The sequence below is a fragment of the Aegilops tauschii genome, chromosome 7 (assembly GCF_002575655.3).
Source record: "Aegilops tauschii subsp. strangulata cultivar AL8/78 chromosome 7, Aet v6.0, whole genome shotgun sequence".
In the NCBI taxonomy this organism is placed as follows: Eukaryota; Viridiplantae; Streptophyta; class Magnoliopsida; order Poales; family Poaceae; genus Aegilops; species Aegilops tauschii.
Window position 1 is genome coordinate 80,330,061 of NC_053041.3, and position 14,519 is coordinate 80,344,579.

The window sequence follows — 14,519 nt, forward strand, 5'->3', positions numbered from 1 at the left end:
CAAGAGGAGTCGTCCGGTTGTCATGTACAAGGTACAAGAAGAGTAGGCACGGTCTGGGTTCAACTGCGAAACAGTACGTGCCAAGCACAAGATATGCGGGCACATGTGCCGGGCACATGATGCGTAATATGACAATATGGATGGAAGGGATGTGGGTTATATACCAGTGATGAACATATCATATGCACTGTGATCATGTAAGAAGAATTTCCGATGTTGCAACATAAATCACAAATTCCATTCATGTCATTGCGCGCGTTGCATCCAACATAAACATACAACCATGGGAAATTATAGTTTAGCAATGCAGAGCAGATCACCATTAGTAGAAAATATGCCAACGGATCGGAAATATAGTCAACGGACATGCATAAGTGGAAAGGTCACATAGTCACATACCGCACACAGAAGGTTACAGGTTCCAGGTTCATGAGTTCTCACAAAAGAGCAGGCATTGAGATGCTGCACGATCAGCGAGGAGGCACATAGGGACTAATAAGCTGCCTTAAACAGACACTAGCACGACATAGGTGTTTTAGGATAAGATGCACACCCGGACGATCATGGACGCAGAACCAGCGCGTTTGTGAAAAGTGATGACCACAATATCATCTTCCTTCATTTCAAGATTTTCGACATACTTCCGAAAACCTCCTTGAATGATGAGCCTGCCATCTTTTGATTTCTTGAACGATGCCGTTACATGAGCTCCTACATCATCATGCAGAAGGATGACGCCTGAATTGTCCAAGACGCCCGCATTGCTCTCAATGAGGTTAACGGCTTTCTTTGGGATCCTCTGTACCATGCAAACAACAACATCACGTTTGTGAGCGGCCGTCCATGAGCTGACAGTGAGTTATGAATCAACAAACGCGTATATCTAAATATCAGGTTTATATCCACTAACCATGTAGCCGTCCTCAATGTCAACGCCATTCATCTTGTGCACAAAAATGCAACACACGTCTTCTAAATCACCGAATGCACACCTGATCATCTTTTTCATCTCTGAATATTCGAAACGAGGTACACTCCTGGTGTACACGCAATTGTCGATGAGCTCACGCTTCATGAGTGACAGGCCATTCAAAGCTGGACAAAAGATCAAATTTTTAAGCTGACATGCATTATTCAACGAAGCTAAAATGCTCCAAAAAATGTTACATATCACATAGATGTGGTTTCAGTGCGGTAGCCTTACCAAGATAAGGAAGCGGCTTCTGCCTCACGCCATCTCTCTCGACATCCACAAAAAACCTTCCATTGCCTCGGGGGAGGCAGATATATACCATGTCGCCAGGCCGCACGACATACTCATCAAGAAACCTATGCCAGCCATCACCATGAATCCTGGTCTTCTTAGCTCCATGATCAATCAACACTTCATACTCCAGTAGTTCTCTGGTTACAAAGAATGTCTTGCACATGGGCTTATTCTCTCTGGCAGCAATGGACCGCATATGCTCAATGCATGACCCGATCACACGCCTGTTGCAGCATGGGACAAACTGCAGCAAAATGTGGCCAGAAATGTGCCAAGGTGTCAATCTTATCATCGATCATATGTAAGGACATATATAGCTAATCAACGACATGATAGTTCCATCTTACAACTTCAACCCAATAGAAGGTTGTCATTGGAACTGAAATGTGGCAGGGCGGTCCGTCGAGATCTCCACATACGGCAGGAATCATACTCCCCTAGTGTACGTCCACGGTTCAAATCGTTTGCACCTTTTAGGCATGTATATATAACATCGTGTGTGCGCAGGCTTTATACATGGAACTGGTCCGAAACACCAATGACCAAGTCGATGAGTCTAAGGATCCTCGTATGGCAGCATACAACCCGACGGTAATGAAGAACATGATTAACTCCACCAAATACCACAGGAGGGCAGGCCTACTTCACAAATACGGCGTACGCAAGGTATAATGTCGTGTGCATTTTTGGACCACCTTGCTGAGATTTTTGTCACGCAACACAATTTTATGATTCCGATACTTACTGACCGGCTGTTTCTTAACATTTCAGTTCTTACGTAATCGCATTTTAGAGCCAGAAGATGAAGCCGAAGGAGGAGATCACAGAGCGCGCCTTGGGGCATCTGACAATAGCTTGACGCCTAACCGAGAAATCATGCGAGATAGCTCAGACGATCATGAATCGTACGATTCTGATTGTGATAAGGTACTACTCTTCCCGCATCAAATTCACAGAACAAAACACAAAATTTCTTATGTTTGATTCCATGCACCGGCAAAAATATTTTCCCTTAATTTCTTTCTGGCTTTCGAATTATGATAACAACCATTCAAGCATTTTCTAACAAACAAGATCCATAACTTATAACGTGATTTTGGATACAGAAAGCAACAAAAGTAGCTGGTGCAGCCTTGAGGATGCTCATCAGGGATGGATTGCTTCCGGGATTGGGAGATGCAGTATTAGGCAAGCGTGCAGCTACATGCCCAGCAAAACGTCCGGTCCACATGATCGAGCCGACCGACTGCGAAAATACTTCTCGCCGACAGATCCCAAACCTGGAAGTTAGAATGAGAGAAAGTAAGCACAAGTTTGTGCTGGTTTTCATCTCTCAAATTTATTTTTGCCACGTGGTTTACATGATACAGACGTTATATGATCATGGGTTAACACGACATTTTAAATAGGCGCAGGCAAAAGGCCACTCAATATGGACGCCACTTACGAAAAAACGTTCTCTCAAGATAATGCGATATCGACTGGTAACTCGGAATGACTTAATATAATACTCGTGTAAAACTTTCCCATGTTTACTTTTGTAAGGAAATAGTCGGTGAACATTTAGTGCAATATCACCTCCATCCGAACTGACCTTACCAAATCATTGTATGCAAATGTACAGAGTTCAATAGGAGGGAATACAGCTCATACGACGGATGCAACACTAGCAATTATTCTAGACTGAAGGCCAAGCTGTCTTTCAAATATCGTTCAGGTATGAACTTGTGTATGCATATTGAGAACTAAATGATCGTAAAATTACAGGAAGAGCCGCACATGCAAAAGTGACACATTTGCCAAAAGTTCCTGGCACTGCTACATTCCCTATTGTGCTACCTGATGATGGCAACGAACAGAATGCAGGTCAGTTAATACGACTTAGATATCGGCATTAAGTAATGATTCAAACCCCAGACCAAAATCTTATAGATAACCAAAATTGTATGATGTTATTTCGACAGATCGTGCGAATGATCAGAATGCCAGCAATCCCACGGATGACGGCTCCCAAAACGGTGGTAAAACACAAACTTCAGATACCAAAACATTCTGATAAAGTAATATATCTTGATGCAACCGAGCAATAACACAAGGCCATCAATTTTTTGCAGCTCTCAATTATATGTTAATGCGTAGGAGTCAGCCCACAATCGAACAATTAGCAGCAAAAACTGATCAACATATAGATCGTGTGTCACATACAGCCGAAGGTAAACATAGTGACCAACTTCATTCCGGTACGGTATGTTGTTAACCTGCCATACTAAATCAAACACCGTTCATATGTGCATCTGAACGGCGCAGATGACTTACCAACGGCGCCCCGTATAGTATGCGAGAATGAAGCTGCGAATCTGGACCATACTGGCTTTGAAGAGCCAATGGTGCCTGGAATGTCAGAAGACATTCAGGGTATGCATAGCAAGCGATGTTGCGTGTAACAGTTGATTTATGCATTCAGTATCACTAACCATGTTGATCATATTGATAAGTTTATCCTGAAAATCCACATGGCCAGACGAACATATTCGAGAAGACGTTGCCCAGGATGTAGCTGCACGCGATGACACTCGTAGCGTCCAACCGGAACACGAATCAGTTCGCCAAAATGAAAATGCACATGCAGGGGATTGCACCGAAAATAATTTTGGCAACGCTGATGCGGTTCCTGTGATACCAAGTAACAATGGGGGTCTGTAAATCGTCCCCATGACAATACATCTCGTATGAATGCTGCGGGCCACATATATATGATGGATACGAATGAGCGTCCGGCTGATATCGCTGGTGGAGAAGATGTCTCTTCACGTGGTGTCCCACCAGGCGTCCCCAACCCAATGCTGGATGGTGAGTCCCCATTAAGTTTACTGTTATGAAACACAAATGCCCCCCCATGCATTAATTATAACAATATGGACCATACCGAAATATAATGGTTAAACGTATGTTGTTAGGTCCATCAAAGACGTGTATAACTAAAAATCAATTCAACTTACTCTTTATTTAATCATTACAGGCATTCATACACAAACTTATAGTTAGCATGAATTACCCTGTTTGTACACCCGTAATAATATATCATATCACAAGCGATAGTCACCATACTGTAATGATTTTCTACGAGCGTATTGATATTTAAACTCACTTAAACAATCCTTCACCACCTAGTCTCAGCAATATCCGGCCAATAGGTCCGTGTTGCACCAGTTACATGGTTGTATTTGTATACATTTTATTAATAGTCATGAATCTCTTTTACTCGACATACAGACGCGCTCAACATTCTAACCATGGTGTCCATAGCCGCCGAGAGGGGTATATATCCACCTCCGGCTTTAAACCGCGGTGCGCCACCCAGCATTACGGTAACACACAGCATCGACGATGGTAAGATCACAGAACAAAAATCAATCATGATACTAGTCCACCCGCACAACACAACAGTACCCCACCCCACCCCACCCATCCCCTCCCGATGCCAAACCAACAGCTATTGACTATCGGTGTGCTTGTGTTATCTTTTCAGGTGCATCAAATGTGGGGGGATCATTGGCTAAGTCTGTATCTGGAAACGCCAACATGGGTCCTGCCTCGGACATTGGAATTGAGGAGGTCGTGCCGGGCAACACTCAACATGTTGCAAACCGAAACATTTTCATGGTAGATAACAGAGTACCCATCATTTGGCACAATCTGAGGATTTATGCCCGTATGAACGGGCAAAGGTGTTGTTCCAATATCTGGTAAAACCAGGGCCCTTGACTGATACGTCCAGGTGCGTATACCTTAAGTGCTTGTGCAGTTGTAGACTGGATCACAAAATCATATCATTTGCTGATAATCCTACATTCAATCGATTGTGTTAAGGTCTTATATCAGAATTATGTATCCTGTATCTGAGATCATTGCTGGGGAGCATCTCATAAATGAGTTGACAGAGCAGTCGGATGTGGCTAAGAAAACTTTTGCTGCCATAGCATGCTTGTATAACGAGCTTCAGGACAAATCGGACCACCGAAAGAACAATCCTAATTGCCAGTGCACGCATTTTCTGCCACCTGAATTCGCTGCAAGTGTAATTCCATGTGGCGTCCCACATATATAGAAATATATGGTAGATGAGGATGCAAGCAACGTTCCGCTTTATTCTGTTGATCCTAATGCTTCGTCTAATAACGTACATTATTTTGTTTTGGTTGCCAGGAAATCGCCATAGAAGAGGACGGATGCAATTTCCCGCTATACTATGTTATGTCCATGTTTAATATTGGTGGTGTGGAGACTCATAACCCGCAGTTCTGTGATAAGGTACTCACGAGTCATTACATCTAGATAATACCAAAACTTTTTCTTATGATGCGGGGCAACTCTTAAACCCGGAATGATCGATGTGAATCGTGCAGTTCGTCGTACCGCACAAGGAGAATAATATATGGACGACATATCTTTATGACACAAACTCAAAGAAGGCATACATGGTGGATTGCACAACAATGTCAGGCAGGACTATGACTGAAAGGCACCAGGACAAGGCTGAAACCATCCTGAAATCGCTATTCTACTCTGTTGAGCTCATAAGGGGAAAACCGGAATGGGACGTTAAAGACTGGGAGTTCTTACCGGGATGGCATGGGAGAAAAGAGATCAAATGGTACTGTCTACAACATCATATGATGTTTTCACAGATCAAATATACATGCTCTAAATTAGTTGATATCTGAACTAAATGCACTTTTATTCCACAGTGGATACACTGGTTTGGAGGCGGCATATGCATGCTGGCATTTCGGTGACACCAGGGTCCTGAAACACGCAGACAAGGTATATTAGTGAACAATCATCCTCATTAAGCCAAACCTTTACTTCCCATGTCATTGTTTGATCCAACACTATCTATCTAACATTGTGTCATTGTGGTTTCACGCAGACTATGAAGAGGTTCGTGAGAGCACTCGCATACCTTCTGCTGACCATGGAGTACAATGAGAACAGGATCGACGGGGCAAGCTTCACGGAGTGATCTGTTAAGAATGGAGGCCTCAGCAATATCCATTATCTATATTAGCTATATTATGTGGTACCATCGGTGATCGACTTCAAGATTGCACGTTGATGTTGTTCATCATCAAGTCTTAGTTATATCGGTTATGTCGTATTATGTTCCGGATGCCTTATGATGCACCGGCTTTGCGATTTGGTTTGGTTTGGAACTTATGCCTATGTCGTTATCCGTGTATTTGGTACTTAAGTATGTCTGTCGGTACGAACATCAAGTTAATTATGTGTTTCGATCACACTGTTGGGGTATTCTTGTTTCGATCATTATGTGTTTTTTTGTTCTCTCGAGAGAGTGTTATCGACAATTAAGTTTGTTGCACGTCTCCACGCTCATGGTTTTATTTTAAGAAAAACGTGGCTACAAGTGTAAAATATTTGGCTTATTCTTATCGTTGTTACGAACATGCGGTAAAACATGGTCTATGTAAAATCCAACATGAAACAACAGCCCAGTACTGGACGAAACATATGAACACAAAACGCAAATCATGTTGATTCGGTAAATATTATTATTAGTACATGAAAAGATCGTGGTATATGGTACCACCGACGGCATACATACCTCCTGTAAGCATGGTCGTGTCTTCAACGATCTATATCATGGCAATGCGCCGGGTGCCATCTTTTTGCCATCATACATTTTCAACCTGCATCACGCAACATTTTAGCATTACGTACCAACAGATAGGTCACATGGAGGCAAGTAAATTTAAACCATGTAAATCACAAGGCGGATGTGAATTGTAGCAAAATCCACGTCCACGTATGACGACCTAAATACATGGTTCATGACGACAACATTTAACATATCGGCAAGACGTAGATACATGGTTCATGACGACAACATTTAACATATCGGCAAACCTTAATGGCATCCACGTACAATTGCGGCATAAACACATGCGTGTATTACTACAAAGTGATCCAGCAAATAAGATCGTACAGGAAGTAATTTTACGTAATATTATAAGGAAGATATGATCACCAAATTTGATGACTTCATATGCTATTATGAAATAAGCAGGCTTAGAATATGTTTGCTTCACACTACACGTGCCCGATTAAAGCTGTGCACTTTCAAGCATTTTGAATATAGGCGTAGCGTACAAAAGCATACGTGCAAAACAGACAACGCTAGAATGCGACATCTAATTTCAACAATAATACAATGACAGCATCTAAACTGGTTCCATGCATACAACTAATCTGGGTAAGAAGCAGTCACCAACGTGCATGTGAGTAGTACAAACAAATACAACTTTGTGCACAACTTGCCCAGGTTCAGGCATGATTATAATTGAAGGCACTCGAACAGGTTTTGTGCAATGCCTCTTCTGGTGCATTTCAGACGTGTGTGTCCAGGCTCGTGGCATGTGCTACATATTACCTTCCTCTTCTTGCTGGGGATATTTGGCGATACTTCATCTTCTAACTCCTTAGACGGGGTATCTGTAGTCTGGTCATTATCATACAAGGAAGATAGAGCACGCTCCCTTGGCTTCAAATCACCACATGGATTTTTCTTCGCAGTTTTATTACTCTTGTTTTTCTTCTTAGCAGATGCTGCAGCATAATCCATCTTTGACTTAGGTCTCACGGACGCTGGCTTTCCACTTTTTTTCACCCGTTCAGGAGCGAGAACCGTGTTGACGTGGATGTTGACGAAACTCTCGACGTGTGGCGGTTCCAGAAGATGGTTGGTTTCAGTTATACTAGTGTTCTTCCGTATTGCAGCTGTGAGTTTGCCCATCCCTTCTACCGCAGCTTCTAAACTCTTCTTATCATGTGAACTCGCTTTCATGAGATCCTCGACAGCAATATGCAGGAGGTTCTTTAGATAACTACAGTCATCTGTATGTGGCCCGTTATCGCTCATGTCCATGCCTGCTGGATAAGATCCAGTTGCCCATATAGTCCATCGCTTCAAAATATTTCTAGAGGGGATCTTTAGAAAATCTTCACGAATCATTACCTGCACGGGGTGAATGGTTACAACTAATTATCTTACGGACTTGCTATTAATCTGGGATAGATAACCGTACGGAAAGAACGCATTATACCAATGCGGACATCATTATACCTTCAATGCATGTCTGCACAACATACCGACATGGTCGAACATCCCACAATCGCAGTTTATGAACTACCCGTCGTCATCAATCTTGACATTTCACCACTTCCTCTTTGTTGCATCCTTTACTTTGGATGGTGCGACACTAACCATGTATTGTGCACCGTGCACCACAGGTGTCACTACATAACTCCCACACTTATGAAGCTCGTCTTGGAACTTCAGCAAAACAGAGCGTGTGTATATTGATGCAGCATCATCCTCTATTGGATATGTGGATTCGTAAGTATGTGATTTCTACACACAAACGATGGCTCGTTAGCAAACCGACTAAACAGAATTCATAATGATATTAGATAAGGGATGTAAACAGAGTCGTGGGTCTTACATTTGCATTTAGATGGAATTCCCTTGCCTCATCGCTCATCCTTGACCCAAGGAATTTGTTGTATTGGCGAACAAACACGTGCATGGGGGATGACCTCGGTATGTATACTGTTTCAGCATATGATTAGCACTCTCGCTATGCTGTGTGCTTGTCATTCCAGCACAAAAAATTCCCTTGAAATACGGCTTTGCCCACATGACCCTCTTATCATATAGTCTGACGATATACTCATTATCACTGACATTGAACCTGTTCACGAGGGACAACCATTTGGATTCGAACTCATCGACACACATCACATCATTGACTAGCTTGTTGAATTCCTTCTTGAACCCAGAAGACTTGTTGTACACATGGCCAATATTTCCTTTAACGTCCCGGAGGACATGCCATTTACACCATCTGTGTTTAGTGTTAGGGAGAGCACTCTCAATCGCACCTTTCATAGCTAAAGCTTGATCTGAAAGATGAACAAATGCAGACACATATATACATGAGATCGCAAGCTAATCATGATGTGAATGATTTTTGTGATCAAATAGGTGTGTTAATTAGATTAACCAATACCTGTTAGGATCGTCACGGGATGCTTGTCATTCATCAGAGCCACAAAAGTCTTAAACAACCAATTAAAAGCAGCTTCAGTTTCCTCTCGCATTAGTGCACCACCGAATATAACAGACTGGAAGTGGTTGTTTACCCCGACAAACAGGGCAAACGGCATGTTATACAAATTGGTCTTGTATGTTGTGTCGAAGGTAATGACGTCACCAAAGTGAAAATAGTCCTGACGATTTTTTCCTGTTACCCATAGCATTGTACGGACACGACCATCTCCGTCTACGTCTATCTCAACCTTCAAATTCATGTCCTCCATCTTCATATCTTGCAGAAGTTTCATGGTTTTTTTTAGATCATCTTTTATTGTGTCCTGAGAGAATTTGGCACATAGTGTTCGTAATACTTGCTTCCTATAGGGCACTGCTTGCGAATTCCATTCTGCTCCACACAAAATGTTATAAACCTTGCCAACACTGACATTATTGCTTCGAAGATTCTTGATGAAGTCAAATGAAACAGGGTCTATGAAATCGTGTGAATTCCACTGGAGTTTTGCATCGTATCCAACCGACAAACGATGGTTGTGCTCCTTGACAAACATACTGACGTACCATCCATGATCCTTGGTACGCAGCAATCTCACCATGGCCTTGCAATCGATCTTGCATGATGACGAGTTTTCTTTGTCATTCTTGCCCTGTATAATTTTTCCACGACATGTGAAAACGGGTCAGACACACATGGTAATATAGTAGAGAACAAAATCTTAATGGGAAAAGAATTATCACAAAGTTATTACATACCGCACATTGACAAACAAGTTCGTGCATCAACTTGTACTTGTTTGTGTTAACTCTGCTTCTGCCATGCCGAATGCCGAATCCATGCTCCCACGAATACAAATTGTAGAAATCATATGCTTCTTGACATGAGTCGAAGTCGGTTCCGACCACTGGCTCGAAGATTTCACTGCCTCTACGATCATTCATTTCGAGCAGACGTCGCTCGATGGCCGTCTTTGTGGACGGAGGTGTCCTCGTGTCAGGGCCATTAGCCCCAACATTCCTGATTATAATGTAAGCAATCTGTTATCATTACGACAAAATCATAATATCCCAGCTAAAAATACATATTTAAATTGTTTAATGTTGTGGAATGATAGTATTATCGCGACTACGACCAGGCAACATCCGAACATTATTATTTGATTTTGAAAGACTATCATTAACAATCTACCTGATATGAAAATAAGCTCGATTACCGGAAATATTGATGACAACTTATGTTTTTTCAACGTTGTGACATGCGAATTACCCAGTCCTGAATAAATGGTGTATCTGTGTAGGCGGATGTGTTTACCGTTTCTTCCATCCACGCACAACTATAACGTTCCCAGAATCATCGTCACGTACATCTGGATTAAAATCTGAGCTGTAGGCGCATGCATTCGCGCCCTTCAGTGTGGCCGGAGGCGTTACTAGCCCTATGTGCGCACTGAAAAATTGAGATCAAAAGTTTAGGAGGACATACATGAGCTCAAATACGGCGATTTTGTGGATCGGACACACTGAAGATGGATAAACTTACTTGGAGAATGGCGTTTCGTCTGGGACTCGCGCGATATCCTGGATGGCTGGACGCCACGATAGATCCGACCCCGACAACCCTCCATCGATCGGCCTGACTGCGGAGGACGGGTCGCCGGCAGCTTGGTTGGATCTGTGCTCCGGCTCAGGAACAAGAAGGAGAGGGGATTCATAAACTCGCTTGGGGAATCTTAAGAAATCGACTATAACGCATCCCAGACGAGCGTTGCGATTAGTACACCAGTATCCAGTCTAGATACGTACCTGCAGTCGGCCGCCGGGGAGATTCCCGGTGCGGCGAGCGCCGGCGCCATTGACTCGCCTCCTTGCACCCAATCCATCACAGCGAAGACTTAGGAGACCGAGCAGTGCGCTGTATAGGGGAGAAAAAATCAGCCGTGCTCACGGGCCGCGTCGGTATGCAAGGGGCCCGGTAGAGACAAAAAAATATAGAGGATGCGGTGGAGCTGTTACCCTACGACGACAGGCACCGTGACAGAAGTCTGACACTGTAATACGTGCACTAAATCGCTATCCTGCGGTGGGCATCTCGAGGGAAGGGGCGTCGCTTCGACCGCTACGATAGCGCGGCCCCGGTGCAGCTGTACGAAAAATCCGCGTCCGTAAGTCAGTGAGTATGTGCAGCGAAAAACCGCTAGGTGCCATGGCTATTACTCCTATATTATACAGTGTATATTGTCGCAGCATCTCTAGCAAAGACGGCTAGACGGTGGAGTTGGCCAGCTATCTCTTTTGACACGAGGAAAAAAAAAGGAACGAGAGCACGCTAAAGATCCATGTCTGACTTGTCTACGTACAGTCCGTTAGTGACTCAGTGTCAAGTGACCCCGCTTTTCAAATAGATTAATAATCGGATGGTGGTATATAATCTGATGAGCTTTTATAATAGATTCATTCATGTGCTTTTCGCAAAAGAAAAAAAAACGAGCAATTCAAAAATACATACTTTTAATATATATACTGTTTTACTAAAACACATTTTGATGTGCCATAAGTATTGCACATTTAAGTCCTAAGTCATTGATCTTACGCGGAGGTTCGTGTGGATATTTTCTTTTTTCCTTTTTCTTTTCCTTCTCATGCGTGATTGAGTGACTTAGATGTGCAATACTAGGGCACATTTAGATATGTCCTAGACAAACTCTTTTCTTTTTTATACCCGGTGTTTCGATGGGCTTTCCTGGGATGTGATTCCGTGTTATTTACTATTCGACACACACTTATGTGATGAAGTGTTTTATAGCCGCATGTGCTATATTAATGGTACAATGTTGCATGTTAGCGCTTCTCTTTTTTATTTTTGAACATAGTACAGACACAAGCGTTCATATATATGCGTATACGCTCACCCTGAGACTGAGTCGGCTTATCACCTTGAGATTTTACGAAGTCACCGTAGGCGCCTCGTAGTGGACTGAAACGTCTCCTCAAACTGAGCGGGCATCGCCGGAAATCCTGAAATAAATCCAGGATAAATGCAAGCACCAGAACTTGAACTCTGGTGGGCTGCGATATCACTGTCCTCCTAACCATTCAACCACAAGTTGGCACTGATGTGTTTTGCAGGTTGATATTGATTATTTTGAGAAATAGTTAATCTAGTTAAAGTCGTGAATCCAATCTAAAATCAAATATTTTAATTTAATGAGAGATCTCCTTGAAAATTCATTGACCCAGTTAAAATTGTGAACCAAATCAAAACTGAATATCTCAATTGAAATAGAGAACACCAAAATTAAGTAGCATAGTGAATTAATCCCTAGATAGATTCGGTTGTTATAGAAGTAATGATTACTGCCACATGAAGGCAGCAGTATATTCCGCCTCCTATTCTATTGGTTACTTTTTTCAGACGGCTGTTGGTTAATTACATGCACTATTTTTTTTAACAAAGTACATATATAGATACTCACATACATGTATATACACTCAACCCTATAAACTTACACACGTCCATCTTACTCCTATTAGCATCTTCAAGATACTGAGTTGACACAACATCTTGAGGATGACAAAGCTGTCACAGACGTCTTTGTAGTCGACGAGATGTCTTCTTCAACTAAACACACAACGCCGGAAGGTCTGACATAAATCTCAAAAAGTACGACCATCGGTATCAAGTCTAGCACTTGAACCCTAATGGGTTTGTTTCAATACAAGGACCTAAGAACATCTACAGCCGGGCGCCCCAAACCCATCTCATACGCCCAGGCGGGCCGCCCGGTCGCGATTTTTTGACCTAGACGGCCCCCTCAAATGGGCCACAAACATCCGGGCTGACCGGCACCCCTCATATCCAGCCCAAATATGGGGCCAATATGGGGGCGCCCGGGCACGCACGCCACGACGGACTGACGACGGGGTCCCACGCGGAAACGCCCGAAAACCCGGCGGTCTGAAGCTCGTCTCCTCCGTCAGACCGGTGTCGCCGCGTGGCGCCACTCCGGCGGGCCGCGTAGTGCCTAGCCCGGCTATTTAAACCGACCAACAACACCGAAACCCCACCATCCATATTTTCCTCCGCCTGTCCGCCGCCGCCACCACTTTCCACTCCCCCCATCAGCCTAGTAGCCATGCCCCCACGCCGCCGGGTGAGGAGCGAGCCATTTCTAACGCCGGAGCGCCGGCTCGAGCTCCTTGAGCATATCCGGGCAAGACGCGAAGCCCGGATCGTCGCGGGGCTATCTTCGGATGCAGTGGATTCGGAGGAGGAGTTGGAGGAGGACTAGGAGGAGGAGGATGTGGGGGACGCTGGCGACGCGGATCTGCAGGCGGAGCAGTAGGCCATCCTAGATTCCTTCCGCTCGGAGTCGGCTGCGGAGGCCAGATGCCGTCGCCGGCAGGAGATGGAGGCGCAAAAGGCCGCGGAGGAGGCAGAAATGCTCGCCTACATGGATGAGGTCGAGCAGGAGGAGGATGAGCTGGAGCCCTCCTACCCGGCACCGTCGTCGTGGACATCTCCGACACGAAGATTTCTTTTGCATGCTTTGTATGAATTTAGGGGTCGAAATATGAGAGACTCAGATGCACAGTGGCTAATTTATGGCGTGACCGATCACTGCCCGTGGACGCGTCCGGTCGCGTCCGCGGGTGTTTGAGAGGCCGGATTTGCAAAGTCCGGCTGTAGATGCTCTAACTATCAGAGTGACCCTCAATTCTTTAGTTACACTGCCACATCGGTGCAGTGGTAAAGAGACGATACAGGGTGGAGCATTGGGACTGACCTCAATAATCATACGTACTACTTCCTCCGTTCCAAATTACTCGTCGCATATGACAGCACACCACACATTTGACAACGGAGTTTTTTTCCACGTGGATATTGGCATGGATCAAGCCCTTCCGAAGAACGAAGTCCTTCTGGAATGGATCGTCCCCGAATAATACATGTACTCCCTCCGTTCCGAATTATTTGTCGCAGGTATGGATTTATATACATCTAGATAAATCCATACCTGCGACGAGTAATTCGGAACGGAGGGAGTACATGTATTGTTCGGGGACGATCCATTCCAGAAGGACTTCGTTCTTCGGAAGGGCTTGATCCATGCCAATATCCACGTG

The 14,519-nt window shown here is 44.0% G+C and overlaps 1 protein-coding gene and 1 long non-coding RNA gene across 3 annotated transcripts; both read right to left on the reverse strand.

The window, feature by feature from the left end:
- Positions 1 to 322: 322 nt before the first annotated feature.
- LOC120969558 (uncharacterized) lies at positions 323 to 1,090 on the reverse strand. Its single transcript, XR_012189955.1, has 2 exons — positions 911 to 1,090; positions 323 to 799 (listed from the first exon to the last, which is right to left on the reverse strand). It is a non-coding gene; the product is annotated as an uncharacterized lncRNA (long non-coding RNA).
- A 4,606-nt stretch (positions 1,091 to 5,696) lies between these two features.
- Positions 5,697 to 11,354, reverse strand: LOC109768230 (protein FAR1-RELATED SEQUENCE 5). 2 transcript variants are annotated; one of them, XM_020326976.4, is made up of 11 exons: positions 11,199 to 11,354; positions 10,936 to 11,067; positions 10,708 to 10,842; positions 10,152 to 10,413; positions 9,355 to 10,045; positions 8,788 to 9,247; positions 8,409 to 8,696; positions 7,716 to 8,300; positions 6,891 to 6,975; positions 6,231 to 6,291; positions 5,697 to 6,073 (listed from the first exon to the last, which is right to left on the reverse strand). In XM_020326976.4, the coding sequence occupies exons 1-6, from the start codon at positions 11,273 to 11,275 to the stop codon at positions 8,823 to 8,825; spliced, it is 1,722 nt and encodes a 573-aa protein (XP_020182565.1). In that variant the 5' UTR covers positions 11,276 to 11,354; the 3' UTR covers positions 5,697 to 6,073; positions 6,231 to 6,291; positions 6,891 to 6,975; positions 7,716 to 8,300; positions 8,409 to 8,696; positions 8,788 to 8,822. The 2 variants fall into 2 exon arrangements, with proteins under 2 accessions (XP_020182565.1, XP_020182567.1); XM_020326978.4 differs by lacking the exon at positions 6,231 to 6,291.
- Between the last annotated feature and the right edge of the window lie 3,165 nt (positions 11,355 to 14,519).

Coding starts and splice junctions, on each gene's coding strand:
- LOC109768230 (XM_020326978.4), bottom strand. CDS start 11,275: ATGGATTGGGTGCAAGGAGGCGAGTCAATGGCGCCGGCGCTCGCCGCA. Junction 10,046..10,151: donor AACTTGTTTGTCAATGTGCG/GTATGTAATAAC, acceptor AAAATTATACAG/GGCAAGAATGACAAAGAAAA. Junction 9,248..9,354: donor TCCCGTGACGATCCTAACAG/GTATTGGTTAAT, acceptor TTCATCTTTCAG/ATCAAGCTTTAGCTATGAAA.